General features: G+C 46.1%; 2 protein-coding genes and 1 long non-coding RNA gene across 3 annotated transcripts; 2 read left to right on the top strand and 1 right to left on the bottom strand.

The window, feature by feature from the left end:
- Positions 1–4,856: 4,856 nt before the first annotated feature.
- On the top strand, positions 4,857–6,842 carry LOC141041952 (uncharacterized). The gene is made up of 2 exons (XR_012203725.1): positions 4,857–4,962; positions 6,552–6,842. It is a non-coding gene; the product is annotated as an uncharacterized lncRNA (long non-coding RNA).
- A 6,186-nt stretch (positions 6,843–13,028) lies between these two features.
- Positions 13,029–20,822, top strand: LOC109781256 (probable acyl-CoA dehydrogenase IBR3). Its single transcript, XM_020339859.4, has 16 exons — positions 13,029–13,509; positions 14,040–14,180; positions 14,726–14,857; positions 15,985–16,173; positions 16,276–16,353; positions 16,983–17,102; positions 17,203–17,301; positions 17,370–17,487; positions 17,718–17,986; positions 18,119–18,313; positions 18,616–18,758; positions 19,237–19,321; positions 19,407–19,616; positions 19,695–19,847; positions 20,143–20,247; positions 20,328–20,822. Exons 1-16 carry the CDS (start codon positions 13,237–13,239, stop codon positions 20,517–20,519), a joined length of 2,502 nt encoding a protein of 833 aa, XP_020195448.1. The 5' UTR covers positions 13,029–13,236; the 3' UTR covers positions 20,520–20,822.
- Positions 20,701–24,863, bottom strand: LOC109781257 (pectinesterase). Its single transcript, XM_020339861.4, has 2 exons — positions 23,616–24,863; positions 20,701–21,662 (listed from the first exon to the last, which is right to left on the bottom strand). Exons 1-2 carry the CDS (start codon positions 24,700–24,702, stop codon positions 20,968–20,970), a joined length of 1,782 nt encoding a protein of 593 aa, XP_020195450.1. The 5' UTR covers positions 24,703–24,863; the 3' UTR covers positions 20,701–20,967.
- Positions 24,864–25,317: the final 454 nt, after the last annotated feature.

Genomic DNA, 25,317 nt, shown 5'->3' with positions numbered 1-25,317 from the left:
CCGTCGATTCCTAGAATTCATCTTTTCCGGCTCAGACATCATTCTGGATATGAGCTGGTTCTCGGTAAATCAATCCTTGATTGATTGGCCATCTAATTCTATTCAACATACTCATCTTTTTTTATCAGAGCCTCTGCCTCTGATCCCCCGATTTTGGGATCGTAAACCCTTCGTATTCAAGCTTCGGCTTATTCAGATGTTTCCATAAACCGATTACTTTGCATTCCTTCTTCTTCTGGTTGAGTACTGATATTCACATCAGATCCTTTGCGGACCACCTGATCTTTTGGTGGATTACTATTTGGCAGCTCCTTCATATTTTAAATCATTGACGACTTTCCCATGATAGAAAATGCCTCTGGCGAATTGTATCATCTACTCCGTATTGCCAGCCCTTTGCTTTCGAGCGTGTACCTGTCGCTCCTGTTATTGTGTTGTATAGCTTCGTAAAAATGTCCCGATGGGTTGAACCTATGCTTTTCCTAATTCGTGTGAACTCGAAAGTTATGCGAGTCATACTCTTCTGGTGCTTCACTAGATAAATCTTCAGCACTACAATTTCTTTGAAAACGAGGAGTGAATGAAAGGTTATGCATTGATGAACTGGGAGTCGACCTTGAACTTTGTGTTCATGCCCATGGACCCGATGTGGCACTTATCATGGAAGCTTCTTGTGATAATAATAATCCCCTTGTTATAAGTTCATCTGGTATCTATGTTTGGTACTTTGCAACCGTGGTTCTAACCATGATTGTTCCCCTTTGATTCCATTTCTCGGACAAGTTCACACACTTGTCTTCTGCAGATCAATGCAACTCCACAACCTCTATTTTGATCTTCCTTCAAGTATTACCCTTCGGTATCTCGAGAATATCAAAGAACTGTGTTGCTTCCTATGAGTCTTCATCTGCTAGTATTGCTTCTCATCGATTTTAGATTTCCCCCGGGTTCTGCGTTATTAGCCACTCAAGAACACCGATAAGTGAATCGATTCCTCGCACTCCGATTCAATAACTCTAAGTCATTTTCATTACTTATGAGTTTATTAATCCTTCAAGTCATCCCTAGCCTGATCGGCTATATTATTATCGTGCTAAATTTTAACTGTGCTACCTGGTCCTTCTTCCCGAAGCATAATTTTCGATGATGAGCTAAGCTTACATGGATCTTCCTCGTCATATAATTTCACCTTGAACAGCAAGTTCGATTTCGAGTTTGTGTCGTACCCGTGGTTCCAATAACCTTTCGCTTCACCATTTTGTTGACTTGATGTCATCGCCGATCGATTACATCTTCATGAAATCTCTCGGCAAATGTGTCGTGATCATCATCAACATTCTGAGCTCTTCCAGGATATTATTTGAATTCATGATGAGAAATACCACCCTTGCCCCTCGATGATTTGGGTTATCATTGACAACATTTTTCCCTTCCCCCCAACACAAATTTGTTCATATAAATTATGGAAATATATCCTTTTTGACATGTCGATGGATTTTTGTTGAATCCATCGGCCACCTCCTCGTCTTCCCTGATAAAATTGCATGAGGTGTTCAAGTAATTCCCGATGGATCCTTTGTGTTCCCAAGGTCCGTCCTTTACCTGATGACCATGTCAATGCCATCCAAAAGTATGACTGTGTTACTCCGAACATCGTTAAGAACATTGGAGGCGCAATGCTAAATGTTTCTTCATCAATTAACCAAACACCGCTGTATGGGTAAACATCATGATTCTCCTTGCCCCATTAACTAAATGGATAAGTACTTGATGTCCTGTCATGTATATCATGCTCTGTTTGTTCTTGGGAAGCATATACTCTAATGCTTTTGTATAAGCACCTTTTCCTTGCCATTGGTCTGGTTAAACTAATAACCACATTTTCCTTTCCATTGTTTTGTTTAACCTTTCTTGTGATCTATATGATCTAAGCAGTAATAGTTCCCTACTTATGTAAACACCTTGGTGTATAATTTTTCAGTAAGACCCTGTTACTATTGTTGATGACATTTTGGTAACCACCGATGGACGAGAACTTTGCCTATTGGTCCGCCTCGTTTCAACGAGCAGGAAAATGGTTCTCTTCATCCCTTGCCCTTGGTACCAATGTTGTTGCCAACATAATTGACAGGCTATCCTCTGACCTGCCTTGCTATCATGACCGTGCAAAATGATTAGCGCCTTCCTGGTGTTAACCCACATGGTGGGCCCATAACCCATAGTTCCACAGGATCGAAACCTAACTCTCCTATACATCCCTGTTTTCCAAAATTATTTCTTGCACTTGGCTTCGTATGTAAATCACGAGCCACATTCCTAGTGATCTATTCTAGTATCAGGCGTAATATTTATTCCCATTGCTCTGAACCCCTTTACCCCTTTGTTTCAGGCAACGAACAATTGCCTACCCACTTGAAGCTTCTTATTGCACCTTCTTATCTTGCTCTCAATGACTTTCTTGAAATTCAACTCGAGAGATAGCCCCCAGTTACCTATCTTGTGTTGAGCTCCGTCCTTTCCGAGCCTTTCCCCCTACTACACCCCTTAAATCTTGGGACGAGATTTCTTGTAGTGGAGGAGAATTGTGACGCCTGGATAATTAAGCTACAGTAATCCCCCGCTAATGATGCCATGTCATCACATTACAGTTGCTAATCCTCGCTTGATCCGAATCTTAGTTCAAACTCAAATTCAAATTAAAGCCCAAAATTTAAATTTCTCAAACATGCAAAGTAAAATGTTCAAAGTGTGGCAAATATTCCATAACTAATTATGGTGGTGACCCAACACTTTTGTAAAGTATTTTAAATGCCCTTTTGTGTATATAACAGTGGCTAAAAATAATTAAATTAAATGCTTTTTGAGTTAAGAAAATGCTAAACTAGTTTATTATAATGTTAGACTTAATGTGGCAGTAGCCTGAGTTATACTAATATTTTAGGTGTAAGTTTTATAAATTATATAACTGTTTTGCTTTTTGAAATAAAAGAAAGCAGAGAAGTTTTTTTAAAAGGAAAGGAGGCCCTTGCCCCTGGACCTAACCTACTTGGGTCGGCCCAACCGGCCCACCTAACCTCACCCGAGCCAGCCTGCCTCCCCGGTCGCCTTCCCTGTATAGCCGACCGGGGCAAGGCCGAGTGCGCCCAGCCGCACCACCTCGCCGCCGACAATGGCGGATAAGGCCCCCGCGCCTCCCCGCCTCCTCGATCCCCGCCTCCACTCACCTCGCTCCTCTGTCGCCCCACTCCCCTCTGGGCTCTCCCCAGATCCCCTTTCCCTCCACCTCCACGACGCGCTCGTCGCCGGCCACTTCGCCCCGCCGCGACCACCGCCGCCCCCGCACCTCGTCGACACATCTACGAGGTCCACCGTCGCCCTCTCCATCGGTTGGTGCCGCGCGTTGGAGCTCCTCATCTCTGCATCACGAGATCGCCGTCGTCTTCTTCCTCTTCGGTCGCCGGCGTCGTCGTCGATTCCGACGAAGCCTGCAGCTCCTAAGCCTCCCAACGGCCTCCGTGTGCCTCTGTGGTGAGCTCCTCGACTGATTCCCCTCGTTTACCCCGTCGATCCGTCGCCGTAGTGTCACCTCGTGAGTTCGCGCCCGCCGTGGCCGAAGCCTGCCATACCCGCGCCCGGAGCTTCGCTCCCGCACGCTGGTCACATCACCTGCTGCGCTCTGCCTGCCCCGGGGCCGCGCTCGCCTCTGGCCTCGCCCAGTTGCGTCGCCCCCGCTCGCCGTTGCCTGCCTTGCTTCTGCTATCGCATGCTGCTGCCTTCCCCTGCCACTGCTTGTGCTACTGCCTGCTGCTACCACTGCTCCCCGTGCGCCGCTGCCGTCTGGCCGCATCCTGGTTGTGTCCGCCGTTGCTAGCCGGCGATGTCCATGGACGCGACAACGCGCTCGGCGCTGCTTGTTGTCGTGCCTGTTGTGCTCTTAGGTGACTGCTTTCTGCTACTACATGCCGCTGCTGTTGACTACTGTCGCTACTGTCTCTACTATCTCTGTGTGGTACTGCGCCGCTTCTGTTGCCGCTGCTAGCGCTGCGTACTGCTGCTGATAGCTCCTGCCCGTTGCCAATTGCTAATGCGCTTAGTGCTGCCTGCTGCTGCTATCGGCCATGGCCATGGCCATGGCTGAGTGTGTGTTGTGTGGTGTGTGTGGCGTGTGTGTTCTGTGTGTGTGGGTGGCCGGCCCAAGAATTAGTTACGGCTAATTTTGTTGCTAGTTAGGCTAATCAGTACTATTACTTAAATCAATTGCTATCCTAAGACATGTGGCCTCCCCTCTAACTAGTATTGCTTTATTTATCTAATTAGGTAAATAGTCTATGTCAATGGATCACTGCTAAATTAAACTAAACAAGCAAATCTGTTAAAATTTTAGTCTATGACATGTGGGTCCATTGACCCTGTTAACCAGTCAAAGTTTGACTGGTCAACTGTTTGACTGGACCCCACTGTCATACACTTAGGCTAACCGCTAGTGGGTATAAAAAGTAATCTGACATATTTAATGTTTGAATTAACTAGATAAAGAAAATTTTAAAAATCAATAAAACTTTGAAAATTATTAGAAAATAATTTGTAACTCCGATGAAAATGTTTACTACATGAAAGTTGCTCAGAAAAATCCAACGAATCCGAATACGCGGTCCGTTCATCTGTCACATGCCCCTAGCATGTTGAACATGGAATTTTCCCCCTCTTTTCCTCTCTCCGGAATCCGCCTAACGTCGGGAATTCATCCTCGGATGTTTATCCCCTCCGTCTGCAACGTGTAGTACCGCGTTAGTTCACCCCTAGCACCGCGTATTGCCATGTTATGCTTTATGATGCTTTGTTTGCTTTATATTTATTGTTTCTTCCCCCTCTTCTCTCCGGTAGACCCCGAGACCGCTGATGATGCCATTGTGATCAACTACGTCGACGACGATCCTTCTCCCCTTTCAGCAGAGCTTCCAGGCAAGCCCCCCTTTGATCATCCCGATATCGCCCATTCCATTCTCTCATGTTTGCATTAGATTTTGCTATTGCTATTGTTTGCTCCTATTCTGATGCATAGCCTGCTTTTGTAACCTGCTCATTGTACCTTACCTGCTTATCCTAAACTGCTTAGTATAGGTTGGTTAGTGATCCATCAGTGACCCCCACCTTGTCCCAGTTGCCCTGCTTTATGTTCGAAGACCCGATCAACGGGATCGAAGACCAGGCCCCGGCACCGCACATCACTTTCCCCTTAGTTGCTCGACACTGCTGGGTTACTATCGAGTGCCGAGGGTGAGACCTCTACAGCATTTCTGATGTTAACCCTGTAGTGTAGCTGTTCGGTCATGGTCATCGAGGGTGATTCCGCCTTAACCACTTCCGATACGACTCTGTCGTGCAACCCCTCAAGTGTGAACCTCAGGGGTGATTCCTCTTACGTTCACCTTGATGATTACATCGAGTGGAATTCACCGGGGGTGATTCCTCGGGTTTTCCCCTTGATGTTTGGACACACGGATACTTGGACTTTACCACTGTTACTTGGAAAGGCGGGTCGACCCTGAGGGGTACCCGTGAGTGATGTGGAGACGGGTTGACCTGGAGGGTGCCCACGAGATAATTACGAGGCGTGGCCGGGCATTCCTAGCCCTTGCCGCAAGTCCTCGAGACGGGCGACGGGGTCACATCTTTCGTGAGTCTCTGCTTGTTACCGCGCGTTCCTAATCCACTACGATTTGGATATTTGATCCAAGGGGCCTCTGGCCTGATGGCACTAACCATCACGTGGGCATAGTATGGGCGTTCTGCGTCGTATGCATTAGCTGAAGCTTAATAGACGTCAGCGACTGAGCGGCGCACGCCGGGTTGGACTGGTAAGCACCTGCCTTTTTAAGGAGGTAGCTAGGTCTGCTCACCGGCCGCGTTCGCAACGTGCAGAGTTCCCGGAGAGATGGCCCATGACCCCTGGGGGCATAGGTTTAGTCCGGCGTGCTGACCTCTCTATTAAGCCTAGGTCGGGTTGCGGCGTATTGTTTGGCCGAGGCCGGGCATGACCCAGGAAAGTGTGTCCGGCCGGAGTTAATCGAGCGTGGTGGGTAAGTTGGTGCACCCCTGCAGGGAAGAAAACATCTGTCGATAGCCTGTCCTACGGTAACAGACACTTGGAGTTGTATCCCGATCGATACAACTAGAACTGGATACTTGTGATGAGAATTGGATTATGATGAGAACTAGATAGTATGGCTCTGGGATTGCTTTCTCGCAGGGAGTCGAGAAAGGATCTCTGGCCGAGGTTGATAACACTTCTACTACTTTACTTTATGCTACTCTTATCTCTTCTGATGCTGCAAGATGCTTGGAGCTGCTTGAAGATGCTAGTCTTCGATAGGCTAGGCTTTCCCGTTCTCTTCTGGCATTCTGTAGTCCAGTCCACAGATACAACCCATTTCATTGATACCGATGCATATGTAGTGTAGATCCTTGCTTGCGAGTACTTTGGATGAGTACTTACGGTTGCTTTGCTCCCTCTTTCCCCCTTTCTTCTTCTTTCCGGTTGATGCAACCAGATGTCGGAGCCCAGGAGCCAGATGCCACCGCCGATGCCTACTACTACGTGGAGACCGTCGACGACCAGGAGTAGTTAGGAGGCTCCCAGGCAGGAGGCCTTGCCTTTTCGATCGACGTTGTTTTTGTGCTAGCCTTCTTAAGGCAAACTTGTCTAACCTATGTCTGTACTCAGATATTGTTGCTTCCGCTGACTCTTGTGTAATCGAGCTTATGTATTCGAGCCCTCGAGGCCCCTGGCTTGTAATATAAAGCTTGTATTATTTTAATTTGTGTCTAAAGTTGTGTTGTGACATCTTCCCATGAGTCCTTGATCTTGATCGTACACATTTGCGTGTATGATTAGTGTATGATTGAATCGAGGGCGTCACACATACTACATACATTATAGGCGGTTCCCACGCAGAAAGGTAAAGTTTTTACTCCCCCTCCACCAACATTCACACTCCACGGCTTGTCCGAAACAACGGGTGCCGTCCAACTATCAACATTCCTGGGGGAGTTTTGTTTAAATTATTTGCGAATTTGTTTTTGATCTTTTGATCATAGGACTGGGCATCCCAGTTACCAGCCATTTTCTCGTGAATGATGAGCGGAGTCCACTCATCGTGAGAATAACCCACCTAGCATGGAAGATACTGACAGCCCCTAGTCGCTACATGAGCGATTCAGGCATACAAAACAGATTATTATTTGAAGGATTAGAGTTTGGCACATGCAAATTTACTTGGAACGGCAGGTAAATACCGCATATAGGTAGATATGGTGGACACTCATGGAAGAAACTTGGTTCAAGGAATTGGATGCACAAGCAGTATTCCCGCTTAGTACAGATATTTTGGCTAGCAAAGGATTCTAAATAGCAAGCACCACATGTTAGAGGATCCATAACAATATAACTTCTATACAAATATACCCAAGCATAACTCATTATGTTGTCTTCCTTGTCCAACTTCAACTAATTTGCTCAGGTTCGAAAATAATTAATGGGGCTCACAATCATAGAAGATGTCCAAGATAGTATATTTATATGTGAAATCTCTCTTCCTTCAATATTCTTTCATAAATTGTTCAAGTGACCAATACAATGCTTGCTAACCTTCAATAACTTTACCACCTCTACTTCTTATATGTGAAGGCATTACTCCCCATGGGAAAGGCATATGAAACATATTTAATTTTAGGTTTATGACATTCAAATCATTCAACCATTTACTCATAGGATATAAGTGAAGCACACGAGTAAATGACAAACTACTCCAAAAGATATAAGTGAAGATCAATGAGTAGTTAAATAATTATGTAGCTATGTGAAGACTCTCTATCATTTAAGAATTTCAGATCTTGGTGTTTTATTCATACAGCAAGCAAAACAAAATAAAACGACATTTCAAGGATAGCACTCATCATGTGAAGAAGCAAAAACTTAGGCTCAACCGATACTAACCGATAATTGTTGAAGAAGAAAGGTGGGATGCCTACCGGGGCATCCCCAAGCTTAGATGCTTGAGACTTCTTGAAATATTATCTTGGGGTGCCTTGGGCATCCCCAAGCTTGAGCTTTCGTGTCTCCTTAATTCCTCTCATATCACGGTTTCCTAAATCTCGAAAGCTTCATCCACACCAAACTCAACAAAAACTCGTGAGATAAGTTAGTATAAACCAATGCAAAAACCTTATCATTTTCTACTGTAGGAAATCACTAAAATTATTATTCAACATTGCATACTAAATGCCTCTGCATATTTAATACTCCTATCCTTAAATAGAATCATTAAACAAGCAAACATATGCAAACATAACAACATTCTGCCAAAACAGTACAGTCTGTAAAGAATGCAAGATTCATCATACTTCCCTAACTCCAAACATTATGAAAGAAAATTCCCACTGTAGTAAATTTATCATAGCTTATTATGCAAAAGGTTTCAACATTTTATCACATTCTGACTTTTCTAGGGAATTTTTGCAACAGCGGTAAACTTTCTGTTTTGAAACAGCAACATGTATACTTGCAAAATAAGCATGGTAAAAGTTGTCCTTGACATTTTTATTGAAAATAAAGATTCAAAACATTATTATAAATAACAGCAAGCAAATACTAACAAAAGAAAATGATGCTCCAAGCAAAACACATATTATGTGGTGAATAAAAATATAGCTTCAAGTAAAGTTACCGATGAACGAAGACGAAAGAGGGGATGCCTTCCGGGGCATCCCCAAGCTTAGGCTCTTGGTTGTCCTTGAATATTACCTTGGGGTGCCTTGGGCATCCCCAATCTTAGGCTCTTGCCACTCCTTATTCCATAGTCCATCGAATCTTTACCCAAAACTTGAAAACTTCACAACACAAAACTCAACAGAAAACTCATAAGCTCCGTTAGCGAAAGAAAACAAAACACCACTTCAAGGTACTGTAATGAACTCATTCTTTATTTATATTGGTGTTAAACCTACTGTATTCCAACTTCTCTATGGTTCATACCCTCCGATACTACTCATAGATTCATCAAAATAAGCAAACAACACATAGAAAACAGAATCTGTCAAAAACAGAACAGTCTGTAGTAATCTGTAACTAACACAAACTTCTGGAACTCAGAAAAATCTACCAAAATAGGACGACCTAGATAATTTTTTTATTGATCTACTGCAATTGGAATCAGTATTTTATCACGTTCTGGTGATTTTTAACAATTGTTTTCGTGAACAAAAAGTTTCTGAAATTTTCAGCATGATCAAATAACTATCATCCAAGAAGATCCTATAGGTCTTACTTGGCACAAACACTAATTAAAACTTAAAACCACATCTAACCAGAGGCTAGATCAAATATTTATTCCTAAACAGAACCAAAAAGCAAGAAACTAAAATAAAAATTGGGTTGCCTCCCAACAAGCGCTAACGTTTAACGCCCCTAGCTAGGCATGATGATTTCAATGATGCTCGCATAAAAGATATGAATTGAAACATAAAGAGAGCATCATGAAGAATATGACTAGCACATTTAAGTCTAACCCACTTCCTATGCATAGGGATTTTGTGAGAAAACAACCTATGGGAACAATAATCAGCTAGCATAGGAAGGCAAAACAAGCATAATTTCAAAACTGTAAGCACATAGAGAGGAAACTTGATATTATTGCAATTCCTACAAGCATATATTCCTCCCTCATAATAATTTTCAGTAGCATCATGAATGAATTCAACAATATAACCAGCACCTAAAGCATTCTTTCCATGATCTACTTGCATAGGAATTTTACTACTCTCCACATAAGCAAATTTATTCTTATCAATAATAGTGGGAGCAAACTCAACAAAATAACTATCATGTGATTGAAAATTAAGATCAAGATGACACGTTTCATGGTTATCATTATTCTTTATAGCATACGTGTCATCACAATATTCATCATAGATAGGAGGCATGCTTTCATCATAATAAATTTGCTCATCAAAACTTGGGGGACAAAAAATATCATCTTCGTCAAACATAGCATCCCCAAGCTTGTGGCTTCGCATATCATTAGCATCATGGATATTCAAGGAATTCATACTAACAACATTGCAATCATGCTCATCATTAAATATTTAGTGCCAAATATTTTAATGCATTCTTTTTCTAACAATTTGGCACAATTTTCCTTTCCATCATACTCATGAAAGATATTAAAAATATGAAGCATATGAGGCACCCTTAATTCCATTTTTTTGTAGTTTTCTTTTATAAACTAAACTAGTGATAAAACAAGAAACAAAAAGATTCGATTGCAAGATCTAAAGATATACCTTCAAGCACTCACCTCCCCGGCAACGGCGCCAGAAAAGAGCTTAGTTGACAGGGTGTGAGTGCCGCTTACCTAGCCTCCCCGGCAACGGTGCCAGAAAAGAGCTTGATGTTTACTACACAACCTTCTTCTTGTAGACGTTGTTGGGCCTCCAAGTGCAGAGGTTTGTAGGACAGTAGCAAATTTCCCTCAAGTGGATGACCTAAGGTTTATCAATTCGTGGGAGGCGTAGGTTGAAGATGGTCTCTCTCAAACAACCCTGCAACCAAATAACAAAGAATCTCTTGTGTCCCCAACACACCCAATACAATGGTAAATTGTATAGGTGCACTAGTTCGGCGAAGACATGGTGATACAAGTGCAATATGGATGATAGATATAGGTTTTTGTAATCTGAAAATATAAAAACAGCAAAGTAACAAGTGGTAAAAGTGAGCGTAAACGGTATTGCAATGCTAGGAAACAAGGCCTAGGGTTCATACTTTCACTAGTGAAAGTTCTCTCAACAATAATAACATAATTGGATCACATAACTATCCCTCAACATGCAACAAAGAGTCACTCCAAAGCCACTAATAGCGGAGAACAAATGAAGAGATTATGGCAGGGTACGAAACCACCTCAAAGTTATTCTTTCGGATCGATCTATTCAAGAATTCGTACTAGAATAACACCTTAAGACACATATCAACCAAAGCCCTAATGTCACCTAGATACTCCAATGTCACCTCAAGTATCCGTGGGCATGATTATACGATATGCATCACACAATCTCAGATTCACCTATTCAACCAACACAAAGAACTTCAAAGAGTGCCCCAAAGTTTCTACCGGAGAGTCAAGAAAAAAACGTGTGCCAACCCCTATGCATAGGTTCATGGGCGGAACCCGCAAGTTGATCACCAAAACATACATCAAGTGGATCACGTGATATCCCATTGTCACCACAGATAAGCACGGCAAGACATACATCAAGTGTTCTCAAATCCTTAAAGACTCAATCCGATAAGATAACTTCAAAGGGAAAACTCAATCCATTACAAGAGAGTAGAGGGGGAGAAACATCATAAGATCCTACTATAATAGCAAAGCTCGCGATACATCAAGATGGTGCCAATCAAGAACACGAGAGAGAGATCAAACACATAGCTACTGGTACATACCCTCAGCCCCGAGGGTGAACTACTCCCTCCTCGTCATGGAGAGCACCGGGATATGAAGATGGCCACCGGTGAGGGTTGCCCCCTCCGGCAGGGTGCCGGAACAGGGTCCCGATTGGTTTTTGGTGGCTACAGAGGCTTGCAGCGGCGGAACTCCCGATCTATTCTGTTCCCCGATGGTTTTAGGGTATATTGATATATATAGGCGAAAGAAGTCGGTCAGGGGAGCCACGAGGGGCCCACGAGGGTGGAGGGCGCGCCCCCTGCCTCGTGCTCTCCTCGTTGATTCCCTGACGTGCACTCCAAGTCTTCTGGATTGCTTCCGTTCCAAAAATAACTCTCCCGAAGGTTTCATTCCGTTTGGACTCCGTTTGATATTCCTTTTCTGCGAAACACTGAAACAAGGGAAAAATATAAACTGGCACTGAGCTCTGGGTTAATAGGTTAGTCCCAAAAATAATATAAAAGTGCATAGTAAAGCCCATTAAACATCCAAGATGGATAATATAATAGCATGAATACTTCATAAATTATAGATACGTTGGAGACGTATCAGTGAGTGCTCCCGTGGTGCTCGACATCGGGGCAGCGGAGGTGGTGGTCGACATGGCTTGGTCGCCGGGAGGTAGCTAGATGCGATCTCATTCCGATCTACTGAGGAAGAGGCTCTGTTACCATGAAAGATAATGAGGAAGCGTAAAACCCTTCGTCTGGGCCGCGTTTGTATATATTGGGGGTTTGCCGTGGCTTACAAGGTAGATGAGATCGACCGAGAGAAGGAGAGATCGATCTCATCGTGTACAGAAGAAATAACAGAAGAAGGGATAGAAACAGATTACAATTCAAACGGAATCCTATCCCTATACAATTGATTCTAACAGAAGAATCCAACGGTGAAATCGGTTTGAGATTTGGACGCACGGTTTGAGAGATAAAACATTTTGAATAAATGGATCTACGAAAAAAGGAAAAACTCCCAGGTTGCGACAAGTGGCGCGCTGCATGTGCGCCATTTGTCGCAACCTGGGAAGTTGGAGTGATCTTTGCAACGAGTACTCCTGAACTAGTGATTTCGCGAACACATGGCAACTCCGAACGTTTTACGACAAGTTTGGTGACGCGTGGATGAGGCATTTTTTTTAACACAGTACAGACGCAAAGCGCTCATATAAACGCGCATACACTCACCCCCCTATGAACGCACACGCGCACACCCTACCCCTATAAGCACCTCTAATAGACTAAGCCGACACAAGTTTCAGTTTTTTTTTTCTCTTCGGATGACAACTTTAGTTGTAAAAACGTCATGACCGTAGTTCTTGGCGTCACATGGTGACACTTATCATTTGAGGGAAAAAAGGCGCTCCACCGGATATTGTCCCTGCCACCACCGTACCGAATCCAAGCCTGTCACGTCGCGTTCCGGACTCCCAGTTCGGCAAGCCGGCGACGCAAATGGCGAAACCAATCGTCTTCGCCCAAAGTCGCATCATCCGAGATACTAGTACGCATATACGCCGATGTTTACGAGGCGCGCACGCAACTCCGTGCGGGCCGGCAACGGCAACGGCAACGGCCACGATCAACCATCAAGGCCCGCCGAAACAAGAAAGGAGAAAAAAAAACAGAGAGGGCGAAGCGAACTGTTCCACACCACAGTCGTCGTCCCCTGTCTGTCCCCCTCGTCCTCCGCTCGCAATCCAATCACGGGGACTGGTGGGTAGCGAGCGAGCGGGATGGCGACGCTGACCTCGGAGCTGCTGCGGCCGGTGCACGCGGCGCAGGCGCTGGACGAGGCGGCGCTGCTGCGCTACGCGGCCGCGCACGTCCCGGGCTTCCCGGCGCCCGCGCCGTCGCTCGCCCTCACGCAGTTCGGCCACGGCCAGTCCAACCCCACCTACTGCATCCAGGCCGCCGCGCCCGGCGGGGAGGCCCGGCGCTACGTGCTGCGGAAGAAGCCCGCCGGCGCCATCCTCCAGTCCGCCCACGCCGTCGAGCGCGAGTTCCAGGTCCGGCCCAGATCCTCCTCCGCCTCGGTGCCCACTTCGGTTCCCGCGGGCTTGCTGTTGCTCCCGCTCCCGGTTCCCGATTTTAGTTGAACTTAATCCGCTGTGAAAACTGGGTTCGATCTGGGATGGGATAGAGACGCTCTTAGTCAGTCTTAGGTGCCGCTTATGCTCGCTCGGGGTGATGTGGTTGTGCTCCGGTGGAAGTACCGTCTACTTCTGAACTCGGAAGGGAGCCATACTAATTCTACCTCTTGTTTGATTGATGAAATAGTACATGTAATGTTTGGTCCCAGTTAACCAAACAGTTCATTTTGGGTGCTTATGAACACCCATTTGGACCTTCTACTCCGCTGTTGTGTGATTAGGAGATTTATCAGAGCAGTTGTCATATTTGCTTAGAGGAAAACGATTGCGATATTGTGATTAGGGTTTACATGATATGTTGGTGCGAAATGCATCTTATGTGTTGCTGTTCCCTTCTCTGAAGTGATGTGAGTTTATTGTCTGAGCTGCTTTTCTTATGGAAGCAGGTTCTCAAAGCTTTGGGTGCCTACACGGATGTTCCTGTCCCTAAGGTGTTTTGCCTTTGCACTGATGCTAGTGTGATCGGAACCCCGTTCTACATAATGGAGTATCTGGAAGGAGCATTATATCTTAATAACAAGTTAACGGTACGCTTCTTACCGAGTGTCCTTATTCTGCCCTTTCTTAAGATTTATTGACCAGTTCATCAACCTATAGGTAGTACTTGTTAGTGGGTAATGTTTCCATGAGGGGTTTGGACAGTATTTGCCCATCACCAGACATTTACCGAAAAAGGCTTTCGCCCCGCTTTATATATAAAGCACCGATCATCAAGCACCCAGTACAAACACACGCCACCAGACATTTACCTAGCTTATGGTTATGGTAGTAGTAGTTATAGCACAAATACAGTGTTATTGTGCTGGTATCCAATGTATGGGAACATACAGAGAGCAGTCTTAAAATCGCATCGACAACTAGAAACCTTAGCATTGGTTTGAACCCACAAGACTTATATTAAACACAAACTGTAAAAGGCAATGACACTTTCCAAGCCCCTCGCTCCTGTACGCCACTTTGAGAGCTGGGATCAGATTTCCCATAATTCCAGTTTAAGGAAATGAATGTGTGAAATTGGCAATGGTTATATTCATGGTAGTTTTGTGATCTCTTGTACCCATTTCTTACGCAGGGAGTAACCCCAGAGAAACGGAGGAATATATACTTGGCTGCTGCAAAAACTTTGGCTGCTGTACACAAAATTGATGCGACTGCAGTTGGATTGCATAAGTATGGAAGAAGAGACAATTATTGCAAAAGACAAGTAAGTGTTATGGAGTATTTACCTCCCTCCCCTGACTGTTTTCTGAGGACAAAAGTAACTCAAATTTATTTCCATTACCATTGAGTTGCATAAGACAAGTCTCCCAGGGTGCAATGCTGGGAGTAAAAGCTTTTGTACTCTCACACTAAGTACAAGTCTCACGTGTAGCTTAATTTTGAAGGATGAACTATGCCTCTTGGGGCGATATAAACTACTTTGGTGTTGCTTTTAGGTCAATCTACCTCTTATTGTACAGAAAACTAGGGGGATAATTATGTATTGTCCTTCAGGACCCGACACTCTTTATTTACATTTCTTTGATTACAACTAGACTCCAATACATATCATCATGGGACCACCGCTCAAACACTTATTACCCCATCTGTTTTGAAATGTGTCATTTTAACCTCTCAATCGTTTGTCAAAATACTTCTCTACACTTCTAATGTAACTTTAGCCATTTCATGTCTAGTTTGTCCTTCATAAAAAGAGATAATTAATGCACTTTCAAACGTTTATCAATGCCCTTATGCATTGGCTTGCATGGAACATTTATTTATTGTCCCGGAGAGGAAAAACAGATGAACATGGAGATAAATACACATTTATCCTCACTGGGATCTATCCGCTTAGTGAAACCGTAAGCCACTGATCACCGGACTTGACATGCTCAAACTTCAGCATGTTGCTGTCCAGCTTCTCATTGACAAATAACCTATCAAATTCAACCTGCTTGGTACAGCCATGCAGTAGTTGGCTCTTTTGGCTTTCACAGGGCTACTCTTCAAGCACCTCATCATCTGGTAGGAAGCTCTAGGATCATGCATATATCAACTTAACATATTATATGTGCATCTAATATCTGGTTTTGTGAGGATAAATGAATGAAACACCAACAAGCCTTTGATATGCCTCCAGAGGGTCTGTGATTAGTTACTATCAACAGCGAAGCAAAGCAATGATACTCGGAAACACTTCCGATTTGCTTATAGAGTTCTTAATCAGTTTGATTAACTTGTCTTTTTTTTTGCACTTTGGCACTTGATTAAGAACTCTGTTATGAATAATGATACCAGTGGATGTGATATTCCATTTGTTTCTAAAGATGCTTACTGTTTACTGGGTAGGTAGAAAGATGGGGAAAACAATATCTTCATTCAACCGGTGAAGGGAAGCCTGCGCGTTATCAGAAGATGCTTGATCTGATTGGTTGGTTGAAAGAAAATATACCAGAAGAAGATTCATCGACAGGATTGGGAACTGGCCTTGTTCATGGTGATTATCGTGTTGATAACCTTGTTTTTCACCCAACTGAGGTATTTATGTAATCTCCTAACAACTTTACACTATTTAAATATTTCATATGATTATTGCTTCTGTTTCATTGATCTTAAAATATCTTTTCTGTTTCTCTACAGGATCGAGTGATAGGTGTACTTGATTGGGAATTATCTACTTTGGGGAATCAAATGTGTGATGTTGCTTACAGCTGTATGGTATGAAATATGAAACTCTGTTAGGGAAAATGTGAAATATCTTCTTATACATAGTATTGTTAGGAATTATTCACCTATTTACGACATGTTTTCTTGTGCTGTTTGCATGTTCTCTAAAAACAGTTATAGCTCTTCTGATATGATTTTATAGCTTAGGTGACTCTATGCATTGGGCGTTATATCACTTTGCTCACCATGATTTAGCTGAAGTTGTCTTGAAAGAACTGTAGGGAATTGCCCTACTATACCCTTGACTGAAGTTCTATAATAAATGCAGGATGAATATACTCTTGATATCTTGGGGTCACTTTGATATGAATATTTCATAATATCATATTTTGTTTTCAGCAAGCTTATTTTTCTTGAATTCTGGATATATTCTGTTTTAATTGAGTTGTGTGATAGTCACAACCATCAACATAGGTCAAAGGTCATACCTGAACTTTATGTGTTAAGTCTGAGAAGTTTTTTCTAGGTAATTCTGAAGAAAAGTTTGTGTCCTATTTGCTCATCATTATTTGTACCGGTACCATGTGTTCACCAAAAATAGAAATTCTTGTACCTGTTTGCATAGCATTTAGGTCATGTGATTTTGTATGTTTTACTTTGTTTATTATTTATCTTTGCAGCCATATATCATTGATGCAACACTCAGTGAAAATAGTTCGTATGGAGGATTTGAACATTCTGGCATTCCAGATGGCATTCCTCAACTGGAGGAGTACCTAGCTGTGTACTGCTCTATGTCTGTAAGCATCGTGTTGCTTCTTTTTTCATGCTGGCTGAATAAAACGCCAATCTTATTCACTGTTTTTTATCGTTCACTTTCTCCTTCTAAATTTCCCTCAGGCACGACCTTGGCCTGCAGCAAATTGGAAGTTCTACATTGCCTTTTCACTCTTTCGAGGGGCATCTATCTATGCAGGAGTATACCACAGATGGACTATGGTACTAGTCTTTAACTCATGAAATCTGTGCCTGTTTATATATTCTAATTTATTTTAGCTGGCACACAGGGTAATGCTTCAGGTGGTGAGCGTGCTAGATTTGCCGGCAAGGCTGCCAATGTTATGGTTGACTGTGCCTGGGATTACATTAATAGAGAAAATGTCCTGCGAGCACACCCTGCTACAGGTAATTATATTTCACAGCTTCGTCTTAAAAATTTCCTGCCACATGTTTGAGTGTGCTTTGTGGGCAAGATCTTTTCGTTTTCTTAAACCTTGTTCCTGTTTCCAAATAAACTGCTTCACGTAGACATGGAAAATGTGGTTATGATCCTTTATCGCCTTTTAGGAGCAATCATCATTCTTGTAAAGTCTAATGCACTCAAATGTTGTTAACTAAGTGTTCACATTTAACAGGTATGCATGTCTCGAAGGCTCCCAGGCAAGGTTTCCATGTAGAGCAGGAAGATTCAACTTTGACAAATGGTCAAGGCAAATTTGTTCCTAGCGAAAAGGTTATGCAGCTACGGCAAAAAATAATGAAGTTCATGAAAGATCATATATATCCCAAGGAGGATGAGTTATACAAACATGCACAATCAACCTCACGGTGGACAATCCATCCTGAAGAAGAAAATTTGAAAGCATTAGCAAAAGAGGAGGGATTGTGGAACTTATTTATTCCGGTACTCACTATTTTCTTTTCATGCTTTCATATTTACCTGATCCAGAAAATTAAGAACTTTATTTCTTATAGTAATGAAGGGCGCTTCTATATTATGCGGACTTCTGTGCTGATTAAAATTGTTAATCTGCAGCTTGACAGTGCAGCTAGAGCAAGAAAGCTACTACTTGAGGACCAATCTCATGTTTCTGCTGGAAGTTCAAATGATCTTTTGCTAGGTGCTGGTCTCACAAATCTTGAGTATGGATATTTATGTGAGATTATGGGCCGGTCAGTTTGGGCTCCACAAATATTTAACTGTGGTGCACCCGATACGGGTAATATGGAGGTAGGGCTTCTCATCATGTTCCTTTATAGGCATGATTCTCAAAGGCTGTCACTGTATCTTACCCCACTAGCCAAACATATTTTGAGAAATTACTTGTTTTGAAAATATCTATCTGTATAAAATCTCCAAATTATCGATGAATGACGCCATCTTTATGTTTCTCCTTGGAAATGTGCCATCTTTAGCATGCCAATAATTTTTATCAGTATCTTAAATATATTTCAACTGTGAATGCTTTGTTATGGTTGGTGCTAGTAATTTTGTATCTGACAATTTTTTATGATATGAAAATCGCATTGTAGGTCCTGTTGAGATATGGGACTAAGGAGCAACAGAAGCAGTGGCTTGTTCCTCTACTGGAAGGGAAAATTCGTTCGGGATTTGCAATGACAGAACCACAAGTTGCATCTTCAGATGCAACAAACATAGAATGTGCAGTATCCAGGTAATAATACAAATAAAATATTTGTGGGCAACAAGCATGTTATAGTTGCTGCTTTAGGTTGTTGATATCTTGTCACATGTGCTTACTACTGCCTCTCTGCCTCTCTTTAGTTGCAAAGCTATTACCTTGTTATGGGCTATCATATACTCCCTCCGTCCCATAATATAAAAGCGTTTAAATGCTCTTATATTATGGGCGGAGGGAGTGGTTATGTTTAGCCGGTCCGTTCCTACAGATGCCAGCATTTCTTTTGTCTATTTTTCTCATCTCAAAATCTATTTTCAGTTTAACAGCAAAAAAACAATTATAGTATGCTGGTGGAGACCTCCAAATTCTTGTGTATTAACAGGAAATCAATGATATCCTCATGGCATACATTTCCTGCCCCTCCTCTTTTGATAGTTTATAAAAATGTCATCATTTTCTTTACTTTGAGCTTTCTGCATTGCTGATTACTTTAATATTTTTCCCTCGACAGGCAGGGAGATTTCTATGTGATAAATGGCAGGAAATGGTGGACCAGTGGGGCTATGGACCCGAGGTGTAAAATCCTGATATTAATGGTAACTACAACATCTATCCATGAGAGCAGTGCTGTGGGTGATGTGTATGTTTCTTGTAATGTTAAACGGTGTTTATTTCATGCAGGGAAAAACAGATTTCTCTGCACCTAGACATAAACAGCAGTCGATGATCTTAGTGGATATCAACACACCCGGAGTGCAGATAAAGAGACCATTGTTAGTCTTTGGGTTCGATGATGCACCGCATGGACATGCAGAGATTACTTTTGATAACGTGCGTGTTCCTGTCACAAATATCCTCCTCGGAGAAGGACGTGGTTTCGAGATTGCTCAAGTAAGCAGAACTGTTCTGATACTACTATCGATCATTTCCAACCTGTACTTTCGATGTCATATTTATGTTGCTCTGCAGGGAAGACTAGGTCCTGGAAGATTACATCATTGCATGCGACTAATAGGAGCAGCGGAACGTGGCATGAATATGATGGTTGAGAGGGCCTTAAGTAGGACCGCTTTTGGAAAGAAGATTGCACAGCATGGTTCCTTTCAGTCAGACCTGGCAAAGGTATAACCTCTTTGATTGCTTGCATGATCCAATAAACTGTTTACATGGTTTATTTACAAAACCTTGAATAAAGCAAAAAAAAAGTGTTTCTGTTTCAGACGTCAAAAACCACATTAGTTAGATATCATTTTATTGTTCTTTTTGGTTTCCCAGGGAGTTATGATGTTAATCGTCCAGAGACCATACAAATAAACATCCCCACTCAGCTTCTCAGATTGAACTGTTCATCCATTTGTTTCTTTGAAGCATTTTAGCGATGATGTATATCTAGCTCTAACATGAATGTGGACTCCAGTGTCGGATAGAACTGGAGCAAACTAGGCTTCTGGTGCTTGAAGCAGCCGATCAACTCGACAGGCATGGGAACAAGAAGGCCCGTGGGATCCTCGCAATGGCCAAGGTAAAAGTTACAGCACTTTAGCACCTTCATTTTCAACGAATTGTAGCAACAAAAATTCAGTGAATCTGGCCTCTGTGTAGGTGGCGGCTCCAAATATGGCCCTGAAAGTGCTTGACATGGCAATACAAGTCCACGGCGCCGCCGGGGTCTCATCCGACACGGCCCTATCCCATCTATGGGCAACCGCTAGGACACTGCGGCTCGCTGACGGCCCTGATGAAGTCCATCTCGGCACGATCGCGAAGCTGGAGCTGCAAAGGGCAAGGCTGTAAGAAGACGATGAGGTCCAGATTCAATAAAAGGGGGACGGCAAGCCTCTGGAGAAGGTCAGTTAAGGACATAATCAGTCACGGGTAGATAGCATGGTGAATAAGTGGCGTTAGATTCCTCCATGTACACTCCCTGTTTGCCTTGTCGCTTCCCTTGTCATTTGCCCACTAGAACCATGACACATCCTTAATTTTCGTCCTCTGTTGTAAAGAGTCCAACCCTACCAGCACAGTTACATGAGTACCAGTGACTATTACAGATCTGAACAATAGTTATACACTACCAATGGGCATTGCAGATCTGAACATGGGCTGGCACTAACAGTTTTTCTTCAGTGTATACAGTAGAGACGAACGGGAAGAAACGAGAACCTAGTATAACCCCTTTCCTGACTAAACCTGAGACGAACCACCCCTTATTTTGTCGTTCAAAAACCCACTCATTTCTATTCTATCCGAGGCCCAGCGAGTAGGGGAAGGAGGTGGAGTTGAGCCAGAGGTCGCCCTGGATGAACGCCTGCGCGGTGAAGTTGCCGGCGTCGGCGGCGGTGGTGATCACCCGGTAGCCCGGCCAGGCCACCCTCGCCGACGTGTTGGCGCCGGGGCCCCGGTTCATGTACTCGGCGTAGTAGAGCGTGTCGAGCGCGAAGGTGCCGTTCCACTCGAGCCACCCGCGCGGGTGCACCAGGCTCTCCATCTTGGACTGCATGAACACGGTCCGGGAGTAGGTCTTCCAGGGCCGGCCGAGGTAGGAGGAGAAGTTGGCCTGCACGGGGACAAGGTCGGCGGCGGCAGCGATCTTGCAGCCCTGCACGGCGATGCCGGTGTTCTGGTTGGGGTCCTCGCGTCCCTGCGCGGTGAAGACGTTCTTCTGGCCGGGGCCCGGGCGGCGCGCGTAGAGGTTGCAGTTCTGGAGCACGACGGCGGCGTCGCCGAAGACGAAATCGACGGTGCCGTAGACGTCGCAGTCGCGGTAGAACTGGCGGAGCGAGTGCGCGTAGAGCGTGTCCTGGTACCCCGCGAAGCTGCAGCGGTAGAAGGCGGACAGGTCGGCGTTCACCCGTAGCGCCACCGCCTGGTGCTTGGCCGGCCCCGCCGCGTTCTCCACCGTCAGGTCCCGCGCCAGGAACCCCGTCCCGATCACCGCTGCAAAGTTAAGGTTCATTAAATTAACACATGTCGGTCAGCTACGTACAGAGCCATCCATCCATCGACCTACCAAAACTGAAACTTTATGAGCCATTACATTCAGGCGAGTAGTAGATTCTATCTATGGCTCTTGCTGCACGTGAAGGCGTCCGCGTACTTATTGCCGGTTGCCACACTGGTGTGGTGCAAGTCGTGTCGTGTGCGGTCTGCGGCTCCGCGTCGTGCAGCCGAACGCGGGTGGCCACTGGCCAGCCCAGGCCATGGACGAGTGAATGCGAGGAACAGAGGCACGTGAGGGTACCGGTCTTGCGGGTGGCGATGCGTCGTCTCGTCGCACCGACACCGTGGACGTCTGGACGACGACAGCGCCGTGTCAACCACACCGCGTGCCACATTCGGCGACGGAGTTAATCAAGGCTCCGCTGTGGCTAATCATCACAGTGGAGGGCCCTCCCTGCACCACACCCGTCCCCTATCTATCTTGAGGCGCGCATGCAATGCATGTTCTGTCCTAACTAAAAATGCGTGTGTTTTGTACCGATGGGGCAACCGGACAACGCCGGAAAGTGCGTACCGGCGTGGTGGACGAGGCCGCGTCCGGCCGGCCGCATAGGCCATGCATGTCGGTCTAGCCCGACTCGAATGATCGTCACGACCAGCGTCGGCTTGCTCTTGTTGCCTGGCTTAAGGTGGCATCAGAGGACCTAGCTGGATTGCTCATCTTGAGCATGAGTATTATCAAAACGACTTTCTTTCTGTTGTGAAAGGCATGCGTGCATGTGCTAAGTGTTGCCCTCCACTGGACGAGTGCTCATTGTTTGGCAACCTAGAGTACTCAGACGAATCTATGTGTCGGTGCCTGCAGAAGATTGAGGATTTGAGGCTGGGCCATCCATCCCCACTCCGATCGTAGGGGACCAGCTCGATCGATCGGAGCTAGACACCAGTTCACGTCCACTGAGAAAAGGGGGGAAAAAAAGAGAAATGTAAAAGGAGAGAGATCGAAGCGCCCAAAGAAGGTGCTCCATCGTGCCACAATGGGCTGCCCTTTGTTTGCTTGTTTGCAGTAGTGGCTGTTGAATGCGGTCAGATCACAGGGTCGGTTTCTGCTACCATGGACCACATCCTGCCGTCGCACTTCCAATTCCACAAGCCTACACCGGCAGAGCTAGCTCGCGTGTCAGTGTAGGTTTGCCATACGTGCTCGTCCATGGCTAGCTAGCTCACGGCGCCCTCACCTACCAAGCCTACCCATGATAACTAACTCCCGTGCTCCACAACTCCAAATGCCAATGATCACTTACTCTAGTCTGCATTGCAGAAACTATCCGAACCGTGAGCTCTCATCGAGTGTGTAAGTGCATCATTTGTACTCACTTCGTCTGAAATACTTGTCGAAGAAGTGGATAAAAAATGGATGTATCTAGAATACTTCCATTTATCCGGAGGCAGGGAGGAGAGCTCGTGATGAACTGTTATGATACAATCCAAATGCGAATGGCACCCTAGCTAGCACTAGTATATTTGTCTGTAACTATTTGTCCAACCAGTCACGACGTGGTCCAGTCCGTCCCTGCACCTAGTACGCTACTGGTAGAGGGGCGCTAGTCCTAGTCTCCTAGAAGAAGCAATGGAAGCAGGGCCTGTTCCCCGTTGTTACCTGACCGATGCCACTCGTGATCAATGTACCGCGGACGGACGCTCGGTCACGAGCGGCATCCCACGCAAACAACCAAGGCGCGTGCACTTGCATTCCCACGATGTGTCAGTACGGCGTCACTCACCCGTCCGGCCGGCCATGCCCATGCCGGCGTCGGCGTCGGCATGCCGACATCGGCTCGTGCCGAACAGTACGCGATCGATCGCGCAGCGCCACTGTTCGTGTCTAAGATGGGGCTGCGCGGTAATAATTTGACTGTGTCTGCACGGGCGTGGACTCGCATGACATACCTAGCGTGGCGGAGCGGAAGGTGGTGTAGTTGTCGATGACGTTGCGGCTGGCCTTGATGACGGTCCTCCACATGCCGTCGCCGACGAGCATGATGTTGGTCTTCTCGGCCCCGACCTCCACGTTCTCGAAGTATCCCCCGGCCTTGATGTGGATCACGTACCGCGTATCGCTGTTGTTGGGCGCCGCCGCCACCGCCTCCCCCACCGTCGTGAAGTTGCCGCTCCCGTCCTTGGCCACCACCAGGTCCGGCACGCCGACGCCGACGCCCTGCTGCTGCAGCAGCCGCCTCCGGTCCGCCGCCGCCACCCACGCCGGGAACCCGCGCCGCACCGGCCCGTACCCCTCGAACGCCTCGGCCGCACTTCTTCTTGTGGCTCTCGCGCTGAGGGCGCGCCCGCGGCGGCGCTGCGGGAGGCGGCGGACCATGGCGAGCGAGTTGGACACGAGGTGGGCCACGTGGTAGATGCGGCCCTGGATGAAGGGCCGCACGCGCCCGTCCTCCGACGCCGACGGCCCCGCGAACCCCTCCAGGCAGGTGTACTGGTTGGTCATGGCCGCCGACAGCACCGTCTGCACGCCGGAGATGGAGTCCTCCGCGCTGCGGTTCCCCGCCGAGAGCTCGGCCGCCGCCGTGCCGAGCTGGTTGAGCGTGTGGCCGAACAGCTCCTGGCAGTCGGAGAGCGCGAGGCGGTCGCGCAGCCGCAGCCGGTGCGGGCGGGAGAGGTAGGACGTGCAGTTGGACGCGGCCGCACGCACCGCCGACGCCGCGCGCTCCACCACCTTGGAGATCACCTCCCCGAGCGGCTTCCGCGCGAGCCCCTGGATGCCCGCCAGCGTCGACACGCACACGTCCCGGTGCAGCATGCCCGCGCAATGCCGGTCCACGGCCGCCGCGTGCTCGGCGTCGGCATCCGCGTCCGCATTGGCGTCGAGGAGCATGCGTGCGTGGTGACCACCGTCGTGGTGGTCGTCGGCGGCGAATGCGCTCTGGGCGAAGAGGAATGTGAGGAGCAGGAGGAGGAAGGTGGTGAGGAGGAGGAGCCTGGCCGCTTCCGGTCGCTTGGTTCTTGGAGTTGGAGGTGGCATTCCGTGGTGGGAGTGGGATCACTGGGGAGTGAGCGGGGCCGAACGTGACAGACAGGGACCGTGGTGCGCGTCGGTGAGGAGGAGGGAGATTGGAGGAGCGTCACTTCTTATAGCAACCTCGACACTCTCGTGGACACATGCATATGCATGTACGGTGCTAGGAAATGAAGAGCTTGTGATTGCAGGAGGGCGCGACCAGCTGACAGACATGATTTAATCAATCAACTTGGTACTGGAGCTCTGGTCCAGTCAAACAAGGTTAATCTTCTTCTTATAGACTGAGAGGAAGGAGCAATCTTTGGCAAAATCGCTCTGGAGTAGCACTGATCTCTCTGCATTCATGAATGGACGACAGCTTTCAAGCTGCAACCACGCATGACCACTGATAGGCAGAGCTGCGCTGCGAGGCTGCAAACGAACGGCTGTCACTACATTAACATTAGAGTTAATTGGATACATGCCACTCGAATACTCCGAATCGCCACTGCAATTTTTAAACTTTAAAAAATGCTAATAGTAGCAGGAGCACTTCAATAGAAGGGTACACGACCTGCCGGGACGACGACCCGCGCGTGTCGCGAGCGTAGCGTAGCCACCAACGATGCAAGATTCTCG

This window comes from Aegilops tauschii, chromosome 2 (genome assembly GCF_002575655.3).
Source record: "Aegilops tauschii subsp. strangulata cultivar AL8/78 chromosome 2, Aet v6.0, whole genome shotgun sequence".
Lineage (NCBI taxonomy): Eukaryota > Viridiplantae > Streptophyta > Magnoliopsida > Poales > Poaceae > Aegilops > Aegilops tauschii.
The sequence above is the reverse complement of the archived record's forward strand: the minus strand, read 5'-3'. Positions and strand labels throughout refer to the sequence as shown.

Excerpts from the sequence above, each read along its gene's own strand:
- LOC109781256 (XM_020339859.4), top strand. The coding sequence starts at position 13,237 with ATGGCGACGCTGACCTCGGAGCTGCTGCGGCCGGTGCACGCGGCGCAG. Across the intron at positions 17,488-17,717 it reads GCGAGCACACCCTGCTACAG|GTATGCATGTCTCGAAGGCT; the intron begins GTAATTATATTT and ends CACATTTAACAG. Across the intron at positions 18,759-19,236 it reads ATAGAATGTGCAGTATCCAG|GCAGGGAGATTTCTATGTGA; the intron begins GTAATAATACAA and ends TTCCCTCGACAG.
- LOC109781257 (XM_020339861.4), bottom strand. The coding sequence starts at position 24,702 with ATGCCACCTCCAACTCCAAGAACCAAGCGACCGGAAGCGGCCAGGCTC. Across the intron at positions 21,663-23,615 it reads CTTCCGCTCCGCCACGCTAG|CGGTGATCGGGACGGGGTTC; the intron begins GTATGTCATGCG and ends TTAACTTTGCAG.